This window comes from Bufo gargarizans, chromosome 6 (genome assembly GCF_014858855.1).
Source record: "Bufo gargarizans isolate SCDJY-AF-19 chromosome 6, ASM1485885v1, whole genome shotgun sequence".
NCBI lineage: Eukaryota > Metazoa > Chordata > Amphibia > Anura > Bufonidae > Bufo > Bufo gargarizans.
In genome coordinates, this window is record NC_058085.1 from 362,750,044 (window position 1) to 362,762,272 (window position 12,229).

The 12,229-nt window shown below is 41.6% G+C and overlaps 1 protein-coding gene across 1 annotated transcript in view; it reads left to right on the top strand.

Moving 5' to 3' along the window:
- Nucleotides 1-3,060: 3,060 nt before the first annotated feature.
- The window catches only part of PTPN6 (protein tyrosine phosphatase non-receptor type 6), a 63,708-nt gene continuing 54,539 nt past the window's right edge, over nt 3,061-12,229 (top strand). The window contains exon 1 of the mRNA XM_044298235.1: nt 3,061-3,556. Coding sequence (XP_044154170.1) covers nt 3,549-3,556 — 8 coding nt within the window. The 5' untranslated portion in view covers nt 3,061-3,548. The remainder of the gene's footprint in view (nt 3,557-12,229) is intronic.

Sequence of the window (12,229 nt, forward strand, 5' to 3'; positions counted from 1 at the left end):
AGCTAAATAGATCATTTGGATTGGCCAAGATATGAACGCCGAGATACTGTATGGAGTGCGGGGCCCATGTGAATGGGATGGCGCGTTGGAGTTCAAGGACCATATTTCGGGGGCACGTTATGTTAAGCGCTTGTGACTTACTGTAATTTATCTTGAAATTGGATAAAGAACCAAATTCGTCAAAAATTCTCACTAGTTCCGGGAAGGAAGTTGTGGGATTGGATGTTAGAACGAGTAGATCGTCTGCAAAGGCCGCTGCGACATGGGTGTGTTTATTCACGTTGAGTCCAGAAATCTTGGGATTTTGTCGAATTTTGCATAATAGAGTCTCCATTACAATTATAAATAATACCGGAGACAGGGGGCAACCCTGTCTGGTACCGTTGGTGATGGAGAAGGGGGGGGGAAAGAGAGCCATTAACCCGGACCCTGGCAGAGGGGGCTGAGTAGAGAGACAATACTGCACTAACCAACTGGGGGGAGAAGCCAAACCTTGACATGGCGGCGGACATGAATTGCCAGCTTACCCTGTCAAAGGCCTTCTCTGCATCAGTACTTAAAAGTGCTAAAGGGCAATGTTTTGATCTGGCCCAGTCAATCAGATGCAGCAAGCGCTTAGTGTTCTCGTTACCTTGTCTGCCGTGGACGAACCCTACTTGTTCCCTATTAATGATGTCTGGAAGGACCGATTGGAGTCGGGTAGCTAGTATCTTCGCCCACCATTTGATGTCTGTGTTCAGGATGGAGATTGGTCTGTAATTTCCACATGACGTGGGGTATTTGTTTGGTTTTGGTATTATGGTGATGTGTGCTTCCAGCGCCTGAGGAGGGAGGGTTCCCCCGGTCAAGAGGTGGTTACACAGATCTCTAAAGTGCGGTACTAAAATATCTATGAATGTCTTGTAATAGACAATGGGGTATCCATCGGAGCCTGGACTTTTGCCCGAGGGGATCGATGCAAGAACTTTGCGTAGTTCGGTATCTGTTATTGAGTAGTCATATTCTTGTACATAGGAGCAGTATTATAGTAGTTATATTCTTGTACATAGGGACAGTATTATAGTAGTTATATTCTTGTACATAGGAGGCAGTATTTTAGTAGTTATATTCTTGTACATAGGAGCAGTATTATAGTAGTTATATTCTTGTACATAGGAGCAGTATTATAGTAGTTATATTCTTGTACATAGGAGCAGTATTATAGTAGTTATATTCTTGTACATGGGAGGCAGTATTATAGTAGTTATATTCTTGTACATAGGAGCAGTATTATAGTAGTTATATTCTTGTACATAGGAGGCAGTATTATAGTAGTTATATTCTTGTACATACGAGCAGTATTATAGTAGTTATATTCTTGTACATAGGGGCAGTATTATTGTAGTTATATTCTTGTACATAGGAGCAGTATTATAGTAGTTATATTCTTGTACATAGGAGGCAGTATTATAGTAGTTATATCCTTGTACATAGGAGCAGTATTATAGTAGTTATATTCTTGTACATAGGAGGCAGTATTATAGTAGTTATATTCTTGTACATAGGAGGCAGTATTATAGTAGTTATATTCTTGTACATAGGGACAGTATTATAGTAGTTATATTCTTGTACATAGGAGGCAGTATTTTAGTAGTTATATTCTTGTACATAGGAGCAGTATTATAGTAGTTATATTCTTGTACATAGGAGCAGTATTATAGTAGTTATATTCTTGTACATAGGAGCAGTATTATAGTAGTTATATTCTTGTACATAGGAGCAGTATTATAGTAGTTATATTCTTGTACATAGGAGCAGTATTATAGTAGTTATATTCTTGTACATAGGGGCAGTATTATAGTAGTTATATTCTTGTACCTAGGAGCAGTATTATTGTAGTTATAGTCTTGTACAGTGATGTTCAGTTTGCAGTGTTCGCCAGCGAAAACATGCGGGCTGCCATCTTTAGTAAGGTAGACTCACTCGTCTGGCGATGCACAGGTAAGCCCTTACCTGTGACGGGAGCCGGTCTGAAATCAAATGCAGTCACCGGCAGCAGGCAGTTTCGAGAACAGCCGCCGGGGCCTTCATCGGGCTGTTCTCAGAACTGCCTACTCCCAGCTAACAGATGAGAGTCTTGGACGAGGGACCATTTACATTCATTAAAAAGTTCTTAATCAGATATGTGAAAATATAAAAAAGCAGAAAACCTTTTAAAAATTTACACACACACACACGACTTCACTCCTTGTTATAAAGAAAAATTTTATAAGGTTTTCAGCTTTTTTTTAAATATTTTCACATATCTGATTAGGAACTTTTTAATGAATGTAGATGGTCCCTCGTCCAAGACTCTCGTCTGTTAGCTGGTGCAGAGACATGCTTTGAACGAGTCAAGATGCCAATGCATAGCGCATCCAGACCATTGATTCTAATGGATACTGTTATAAAACATTGCAGTGCTTCATTGATCCTGTGATGGCGCTACAGAAGACGTTTCCCACCGAGAGTAGACGTCGTCTAGAGGTCCCAGGTCCCGGACGGGATCTCTCTGCCTTTTGTCATGAGAATTAAACATACCAGCAAATTTTTCTCCTGAGCTGCTTGTTTGCTACAATGGAACAGTGCAAGTAAAATGAATGAGAGCCTTTAGTTCACAGAGGCTTGTTTAGACTGGATACAATTGTAGCAAACTTCGATTAGGTCTGCAAAATATTTTTTTTTAGCCTCAGGGTGTAAACTGGCACAGTTCCATTCAGTGACAGTAAGCAGAAATCTTGAAACCGTTGAGAAATGAAAACACACAGTGTATTAGAAAGATGCAGAACTTTTCATTATGCAATGAGTGGATAACGCTGCTTTTTTACAAAGCATTCCTTGTGTCTTTGTTACGCCCTTCACCCATTCTTTCCTGGGTCTCTATCTCAATTCCTATTTTTGCCGCACTCTCCCCGTCCTGGCCCTGTCCTCCCTCCCACCGGCACTACATTGCACTGAAGTGTTTGTGTAGGAGGAGGTTTTGCCTGGTTACCTGTGGGTTGTATCAGACAAGCCTCTCACCTGAGAAGCCAGCTACTATACTCTGATTAACAGCCTGACTACACACATCACTGTGCCTTCGACTTTGGCCGTCTTCCTCGCACCTTGTACCCGTCTCTATCGGCTGCATATGCCTGGGGCCTCCTGGCCTTTTGTTTTGCAAGCTTATGTTGCTCTGAGTATTGTGCAGCTGAGCTTACACAATGTGTCTGAGGTGCACAGATAAAAATGAGAAGTAGAAGCTTTAGAGAACACAAGCTTCCTGTTTGAGAGAGCGAGAGAAGGATTAACTGAGGCAGAAAACGTCTTTTTTTTTTTTGTTGCAAAGTGAGAGCGCACTGAGTGGGGAAATGAAGTCAAGAGGAGAGATGCAGTGACAGGTCTGCTTCACGACAAGAGAGAGGTCTCTGCATAGGTTGTGGAAGAGAGGTGAACCTGAGGTGGCTGGTGGGACAAAGTAAGAGAAAGAGGAAGAACCCTGACGACAAGTCACTGCACCGCACGTGAAGACCCAGCTGAAGACTTCAAAGATGGTCAGGTGAGCAAAATGTAGATTCTATCATTAGTGATACAACCTTCTGTATCTCCTGCCTGTCTCCATGTTCTTGAGATATGCAAAGTCGGTTTGCGTTCTATTCAGTGTCCGGTTGGTAATTTCAGTATTCTCCACCATCCATTCTTCTGAGTTCTTGGACTTATCTTCAGGCTGCTACTCATAGACTGGTCTTACCTCCTTAGCATCTCATAGTACTGGGTAAGGATTTCCAAAACATTTGTGTTGGACCCTGGTTTTACTGAAATACAATTTACTTGGAAATGAGTCTTAAGTTCCTACTTTGTTGGCTATAGAGTTGAGATGCCACACGGAAGAAATTATTGGAAAGTTTCACAATCTTGGCATCCTGACTTAACAGTCTTAGCAGAGTATTTCTGAGAACCATGAGGTGGACATTATTTCTCTTTATTGGAACATTGCCTATGAGATGATACTTTATCTATTGTTTGTCCCAGAAACTTGACATCAACTTTTGGTTCATATTCTCCTGTTCCTCGCTTGGCATCTCCTTCAACATCTTGGAGCTTTATTTCTAAGATAGACCATGATGGGGAAGACTGTCGCTGGATTTAAGTCTAAAGGCTTCATAGCCTTAGGCCATGGTTTTAATGTCTCAGTAATGTTCCTGGTCCAATTTTACAAATATGTAAAAATCATCTTGGATAATTATATATGCATAAATCTGCTCTTTTTTAACTAGGGTACATTATTGAAGGGCACCATATCCTTCTACCTTATATACAATATTTAACATATCTATCTACCTTTACTGTGCCGATTGGATGAGACTGGGAAGATATCTAACAGATGACTGATGAAGTATCTGGTTGTCGATAGCCATCTTAAGGTTATACTCTATTCAAAAAGTCCTACCAAGCTGGTCACACCACTCTTTGTATAATGCCTGTGTATATGTTGTGTACCCTTTTGATGTACACAAGACATAGTTGGTGGAATAAAAAATAAACTTTAAAGTTCCAACTTCTAGTTGATCCTGAAGAAGGCAAACCTCACCTATACATGGCAGAAACCAGCTAAAAATAAAAAAATATAGTTGGCAAAATTCCTTATTGATTACCTTGACATTATTATTATCTACAGCCAAGTTGATTTCCTCTCCTGGTGACTGTACGACCATTGTTCCTCCAGAACATCTCGCCTTCTGTTTGGGTGTTCAAGCTTCTCAATAAGTTGAGACTGATTTATTTTTTAACATTTTTCTACTTTTGCACAATAAACATTTTTTTTTCACAAAAGAACTTGATTTTGTGTAGCTGCTTTTCTTTTTGGAGCGGTGTGAGGACTTTTTTTTTGCCTAAAAACTTGCAGTTTTCATTGGTACCAACAGTTTTTTCATGACTTTTTATTCCATTTTTGGGAGGAATAAATAACAGCAATTTTGGCCTGTTTTAAAAAAAAAATGAAAAGTGTTTATTGGGCAAGATAAATGCACGTACACATACAGCTCAGTTGTGTCAAGCTCCAGAAAAAAACACTGATCTATGTGCCGAGCCTAAGAAAAACGCGCTGGATGTTTTACTCAGTTTCTCTCCAGCATTTTACGCACCAAGGAAAAACTGATCCGATAACTTTCTATGGGATGGTTCATATCATAGCATCCACGCATCAGTTTTGATGGCGGGTATCTCCTAGCACCAGAAAGAAAAACTCTACATGCAACGCCAATAGTTGCCTGGCTCCGGCAAAAAAATAAAATAAAAAAAATAAAACAATTTGCCAGGCATAACTGATAACTGTCACTTTTTTTTTTTTTTTTTTTACTTTTGAAAACTTTAAGTTTTTTTTTTTTTTTTTTAATCCCAGTAGGGGATTTGAACATTTGATCCTTTAGTCACTTCTGTAATACTTTCAAATATTTCTGTATTGCAGATTATTAACTTTGACAGGCAGCCTATTAGGCCTTGCCATATATATATATATATATATATATATATATATATATTTATATATAAAATAATATATTTTTTTTTAACCTTTTAGCCATAACCAGGGTTAGGCTTTTGTCGGGCACAAGGCTGTCACTATTAGACCATCGGCCTCAGTGGTCACAATGCCAGGGTGACAAAGGGAGTCAGTTGATGATTCCCTGGCCCCAGCTGCAGGTTGTCAGTCACAACTGGCCCATTCCCCCAAACCCCACCCTCCATGTCATTTTTTCCCAGTGAGAAAATTAAAGAGATTGTACAATTTGTTTAAAAAGTACTACAAAGAGTGTTAAAATAATAAGAGATTGTATACTTTCCACTTCATCCCTCGTTGTTTTCAGCACTGCTTCTTTTGAAATCAGTTGGACAATCCCTTTAATTTCCAGCTTTCAGCTCTATCCACTTGCAAAAGGTTTCACAAAAACTGCTGCACCTTCTAATGCAAACCTGCAGTTTTCCCTCCATGGCAGTCAGCACATGGACAGGTGGCAGAGTTGTCCCCTGTAAATAGGACTTCAGAATCCTCTGTTGTTCTACATGTCACATTTTCTATGTAACTCAATGTCTCTGTATCAGACTCAGTATACAGTGAGCTCCCCCTAGTGGTGACTTCAGCCAGGTAGAATGTTATATGACCATGTCAATGCAGGGGATTTGGAGTTCTGTATAAGCAAAATAAAGCTTTGATCCCAATGAAGGTTAATTAAGAAATTAATCAGAACAGACTGTTGGAACTAAAAATGACACCTTGATAAAAGGTGGACATGCATTTAGGCTCAGCTCTTAGTAATGTTTGGATTTTCCCAACCTAAAAATAAAATATTTTTTTTAGTAAATTAGAAAAAGGGAAGAATATTTATATCTATGATTTCTTCTGTAGGAACTGACTTGTTAGAAAGATGTTTGTAAACATAGCTTCAATTTTAGCCTGTAGAGACTGCTGCAAAGATACCTGAGTGATATGTAGAGGGGTTTCAACCTTAAGTTGGCCATGCACCTTAGAAAACTGTCTTAGCTATTCCATACGACTCCCTGCCCTGCATACACATGCAGGCTCGGTTCAGCTGAGTATACATATGTTCTCAGTAGCATACACCTCTGCCGGCAGCTTATCTTCTTTGCATACAGAACGATCGGGCATGTTGAAATCCAACAGCCTGACCCTTCTTTGCCTGAAATCTGCCATCAGGACACCCCTGTTTACAACAGATGGTCAGCAGGTATTCTGGAGATAGGAATAGGTCTGAGAGGTGGGACCCTTATCCTATACATGTCTAAGGTGGAAATACCCCTTTATTTCCTTCCCACACCATGCTGTAAATGTAGGGCATGGCAATTATCATGTTCCTGCACTACGCTATACATTTATGACATAGCGATGCAGTCGGCTCAGGAACTGAGCTGCCATCAGCAGCGGGTGTCTGCTGAAACCCCTGAGATCCCACTGTCTGTGGCGACCATGGCATCTAAGGGCTTTACAGAGGAAGTAGGCTCTCTCTCTACCATCGAGTCCCCATCACGCAATTGCAGGGTCCTGATGGTTGTTACGGCAGCTGGGGGTAGGGTTGCCACCTTTCCCAACAAAAAATACCAGCCAAGTTAAGCCACACCCCAAAGGGAGTGTGGTTGTGGGGGGTGGCTTAACACGGAGTGTTAAGTCAATATCATACTGTGGTTCCCAATAATATTAATGCCCCCATTAGTGCTGCCCAGAATTAATAATGCCCCCATTAGTGCCCCCCAGAATTAATGCCCCCTATTAGTGCCCCCCAGTAAGAGTAATGGTCTCATTAGTTCCCCCCAGTAAAAATAATGCCTCCGTTAGTGCCCTCCAGTTAGAATTATGTCCCCATTAGTGCCGCCATTAGAATAATGCCCCCCATTAGTGCTCCAAGAATAATAGTGCGCCCTTCTCTGCTTCTGCATATAAAAAAAAAAAGCACTCATCTCCATTTGCTCGCGCCTCTGTGAATGCTCAGGACAGGATCTGCGCTCCAGAGTGATGACGTCTCGCAGGTCCTGTCCTCCAGTCAGCAGCGCGAGCAAATGGAGGAGGTGAGTGATTTATATATTTTTTTAATTAACAGGGGGAGGGGGGATAGGTAGGGGACGGTAAAGACTGTACTAATGACCGCTCTACAGTGGAAGCGCTCATTAGTAACAGTCAGCACAGGAAAATACCAGCAATTAACATTGCCGGCAGAAAAAAAATACCAGCACTGGCAGGGCCACTAAAATACCGGCTCTGGCGGTGAGATACCGGCCGGGTGGCAACCCTAGCTGGAGGCCTTGCTAAGGCCTTGAGGGCTGCCATGTATGGAAGACTGTCAGGCCTTGCCAGAAGCAGGATCTGATAAGCCAAGTGTTAGTGTAAAACTGACAGGTACAATACACTGCAATAGATAACTGTAGCAGTGTATTGTATCAGAGATCAGACCATCGTATGTTCAAGTCCCCAGATGGGACCTAAAAAAAGAGATAAATATTTCAAATAAAAGAAATTGTTCTTTTCCCCTTAACTAGTTAGTTATATTTAGTAAAAAAAGGAAAAATAAATAAACCACACATATTTGGTATCACTGCATCCACAACAATCTAATCTATAAAAGGATCACATTACTTATCCCACACTTGAAAACCATAAAATAAAAAATAGTTTCAGAATTGCTGTTTTTGTCACCTCATCTCCCAAACAATGGTATTAAAAGTGATCAAAGAGTCATATGTTCCCAAAAATGGTACAAATAACAAATAAGGCCTCTTTCACACTTGCGTTGTCCGGATCCGGCGTGTACTCCATGTGCCGGAACGGAATTACACGCCGGATCCGGAAAAACACAAGTGAACTGAAAGCATTTGAAGACGGATCCGTCTTCAAAATGCGTTCAGTGTTACTATGGCAGCCAGGACGCTATTAAAGTCCTGGTTGCCATAGTAGTAGTGGGGAGCGGTATACTTACAGTCCGTGCGGCTCCCGGGGCGCTCCCGAATGACGTCAGAGCGCCCCATGCGCGTGGGGCGCCCTGACGTCACTCTGGAGCGCCCCGGGAGCCGCACGGACGGTAAGTATGCTGCTCCCCCGCTCCCCGCTACACTTTACCATGGCAAACAGGACTTTAGCGTCCCGGCAACCATGGTAACCATTCAGAAAAAGCTAAACGTCGGATCCTGCAATGCGCCGAAACGACGTTTAGCTTAAGGCCGGATCCGGATCAATGCCTTTCAATGGGCATTAATTCCGGTTCCGGCCTTGCGGCAAGTGTTCAGGTTTTTTGGCTGGAGCAAAAAGCGCAGCATGCTGCAGTATTTTCTCCGACCAAAAAATGTTCCGGTCCGGAACTGAAGACATCCTGATGCATCCTGAACGGATTTCTCTCCATTCAGAATGCATTAGGCTAAAACTGATCAGGATTCTTCCGGCATAGAGCCCCGACGACGGAACTCTATGCCGGAAGAGAAGAACGCAGGTGTGAAAGAGCCCTAAAACTCATCCCCCCAAAAAACATGCCCTCACACAGCTAAGTTGATAGAAAACTAACAATTGTATGGATGTTAGTATATAATGATGCAAAATACAACAGATTTTTAATACGAAGGTGATTTAATGATGCAACATTATAAAAACATGGAAAAACAATATAAACTTGGTATTGTCATAATGGTATCAACCTGCAGAGTAGAATTATCATATGATATATACCGTGAACCCCATAAAAAATAAAAATAAAACACTGATGGAATTGCAATTTTTGTCCAACTCTACTCCTAAAAACTAAAAAAAAAGAGACCAAAAAGCCAAATGTAACCCCAAAATGGTACCAATAAAAACAACAGCTCGTCCCGCAAAGAAAGAAGCTCTCACACAGCTAAATAAAAAACTAAAAGTTTTACAAAGTTGCGGCTTACCATTTCAGCAAATTCCATGTTACAAAATGCATATGCCGATCCTTCTCTTCTGAGGGCTGCCATGTCCCCAAACAGCAGTTTATGACCACATATGTCAGCTAGCCTAATAGGGTTAAATCTGGTAACAGAAACCCTTTAACTATTTTGTGAGTTATGACTTTCTGTATTCAAATAGAGATATTCAAATTTGGAAAATTTCATTCATTTTTGTTTTAATAAATAAAAAAAAGTGCCATAATTTACCACTAACATAAAGTACAATGTGTCACAAAAAATAGTCTCAGAATCGCTTGGATAATTAAAAGCATTCCAAAGTTAATACCACATAAAGTAACACGTCAGATTTAAAAAATGAGGTTGCATCCTTATGGGTTTAAAGGCATCATCACCCTGCAAAAAAAAATAATATTTATCTATCTATCTATCTATCTATCTATCTATCTATCTATCTATCTATCTATCTATCTATCTATCTATCCTATCTCATATCTATCTATCTATCTATCTCTCCTATCTCATATCTATCCACACTCCTATGCAAATGATAAAAAATGGAAACAAATTATTCAAAACATCTCAATTTATTCAGTATCGGGTATGAGCACCACCAGCAGAAATACACGCACTTGCACACCTTGGCATCAGTGAGGTTATGAATCGTTGTCTGAGGAATGTTCTGCCATGCTGAATGCACATTCAAACAAAGTTTTGACTGAAGGGACTTCAGATCTATTATCTGAAGCATGCTTCACTCAACCCTACTCAAGAGAATAGACCTTCATTCCAGTCTCCATTGCCGTCTTGCTGTGCACCATGATAGCCATTGTGAGAGGTGGCGTGAAGTCAGTGGAACTGGAAGGGGAAGTCTCACAGCTCGTATCCCAATGTTATGCAAACACCTTCTGATGGTTTATGTAGACACTGTTTGCCACCCTAGGCTTGGGATATGACATCCAATTTCACTTGCAGTACAGAACAAATCACTACTCATCGTTCTTCTATTCAGATGACCCATCCGTGAAGAGGTTCTCCTCTCTGCACCTCTTGCTGCCATTCCAGTTACTCATTGTTCTCCCAACCACCAGGATACACAGTCTTGACCAGTGCTGTCATCTCGGTCTAGGCTCGTAGCGATCTGCTGGAGTGATAAACCAAGGTCTATCAAGCCAAGGGTTCTGTCTCTCTAAGTGTGCGACAAGTGTTGATGACTGGCACACTGATGACCATGAGGCATCACACAATCATCCCAACTTGATATGATTTTTGAGGTTTCATGTGTCTAAAAAAACTTTACTTTCAATTTGGCTTTTGTGCCTCTCGCACATGCCACAGATTGGAGCTAGTTGCTGGAAAATTTGATAATTTGCAGATCTTGCCAACATCTGCTACTTCCTCGGCTTGCATACACTTACGGCTTGTCCTTCTTGGTGGTGTGTTATCTGTCTATCTCATATCCATCTCCTATCTATCTGATACCTAGCTTTGATCGGTGGGGGTCTGAGCGCTGGGACCCCCGCTGATCTCTAGAACGAGGGGAGTAAGGCGCATATGTCGCTCTTTCTCCTTGCTGCATAAGACATTAGATCCATTTCAGTCTATGGGCCAGTCTCAATTCCTCCATCTACAGTGAGGAGAGGGAGCACGATATGTCTATTAGCAGGGTCTTTTAGTTTGACTAGCAGACATAATGCACTGTACTACAAAAGAAGCGCTGTGTATTATGTATTTGATCAAGGGATCACTTAAGTCCCCTTATGGGACTAATAAATATAGTAGAACAATTTAAAAAAAAAGGGTTTTTAAATTGATACAAAGTACCCCCCCCCCCAAAAAAAAACGAGCAAAAAAACTTTAGTCTTTACTATAAAAAAATACTAATTTGCTATCTCTGTGTACGGTATGTAATGACCAATACTATAAAGTCTGTGCAGTAAATAAAGTAAAAAAGGCCCTGCTAAAAACAAGCCCTCACACAGTTCCTTCGAAGAAAAAATAAAAGTGCTATGACTTTCAGAATATGAACAAAACCAGATTTTAAGATCATGTGCCATTTGTGCACGTGTGACCACTGAGGTCAAGTGCTTTATAATCCTTACCCTTGTACACTGCTGTGTGTGGGAGTACGGGGCCGCACTGAGCGCTATACAGGCCGGAGCATACGTCGCTCCTCCTGCCTGTACCAGCGCTGCTCTCCTAAAGCCTGGAATAGATGGACTAAGTAGCTAAGGCTAAGGAGCTCCTGCCCTGCGCTCACTCAACTCCACATTAGTACAGGTTACTAGCAGCAGAGCGAGCGCAGGGCAGGAGCTCCAAATCACATCGCTCCCCTGCCTGGATATGCTCTGCTAAAGCCTGACCTAGCCCATCTACGACAGGCAGCAGTGGTACAGGCAGGAGGAGCAATGTATGCTCCAGCCTGCACACCGCTCAATGCAGCCCCGTACTCGCACACACAGCAGTGAATGAGAGTACTGATTCTAAAGCGCAATAGGCACCTGAACTTCTGATGGACCCTGTGTTATCTGCCTTCATCTTCCTGTGATGACCTTGCCCCAATCTACACAGCACAATCTGGAACGTGATAGGAGGTTTTTAGCACATTGACTTGGTGTTTTTCTGATACAGAGCTCCACATCCCCTGCTTTCCTTCACAGCCATAGAGTTATATGATAAAGTTCTTGCTTCCCACATCCACCACCAGAGGGAGCTCACTGCATGCAGATTTATCAGGCTTACATTTCTCACCTACAGACATCTGTCTTCAGAGTGCTTCCTCTAGTGGTGGTAGCAGCCAGAAATGTAT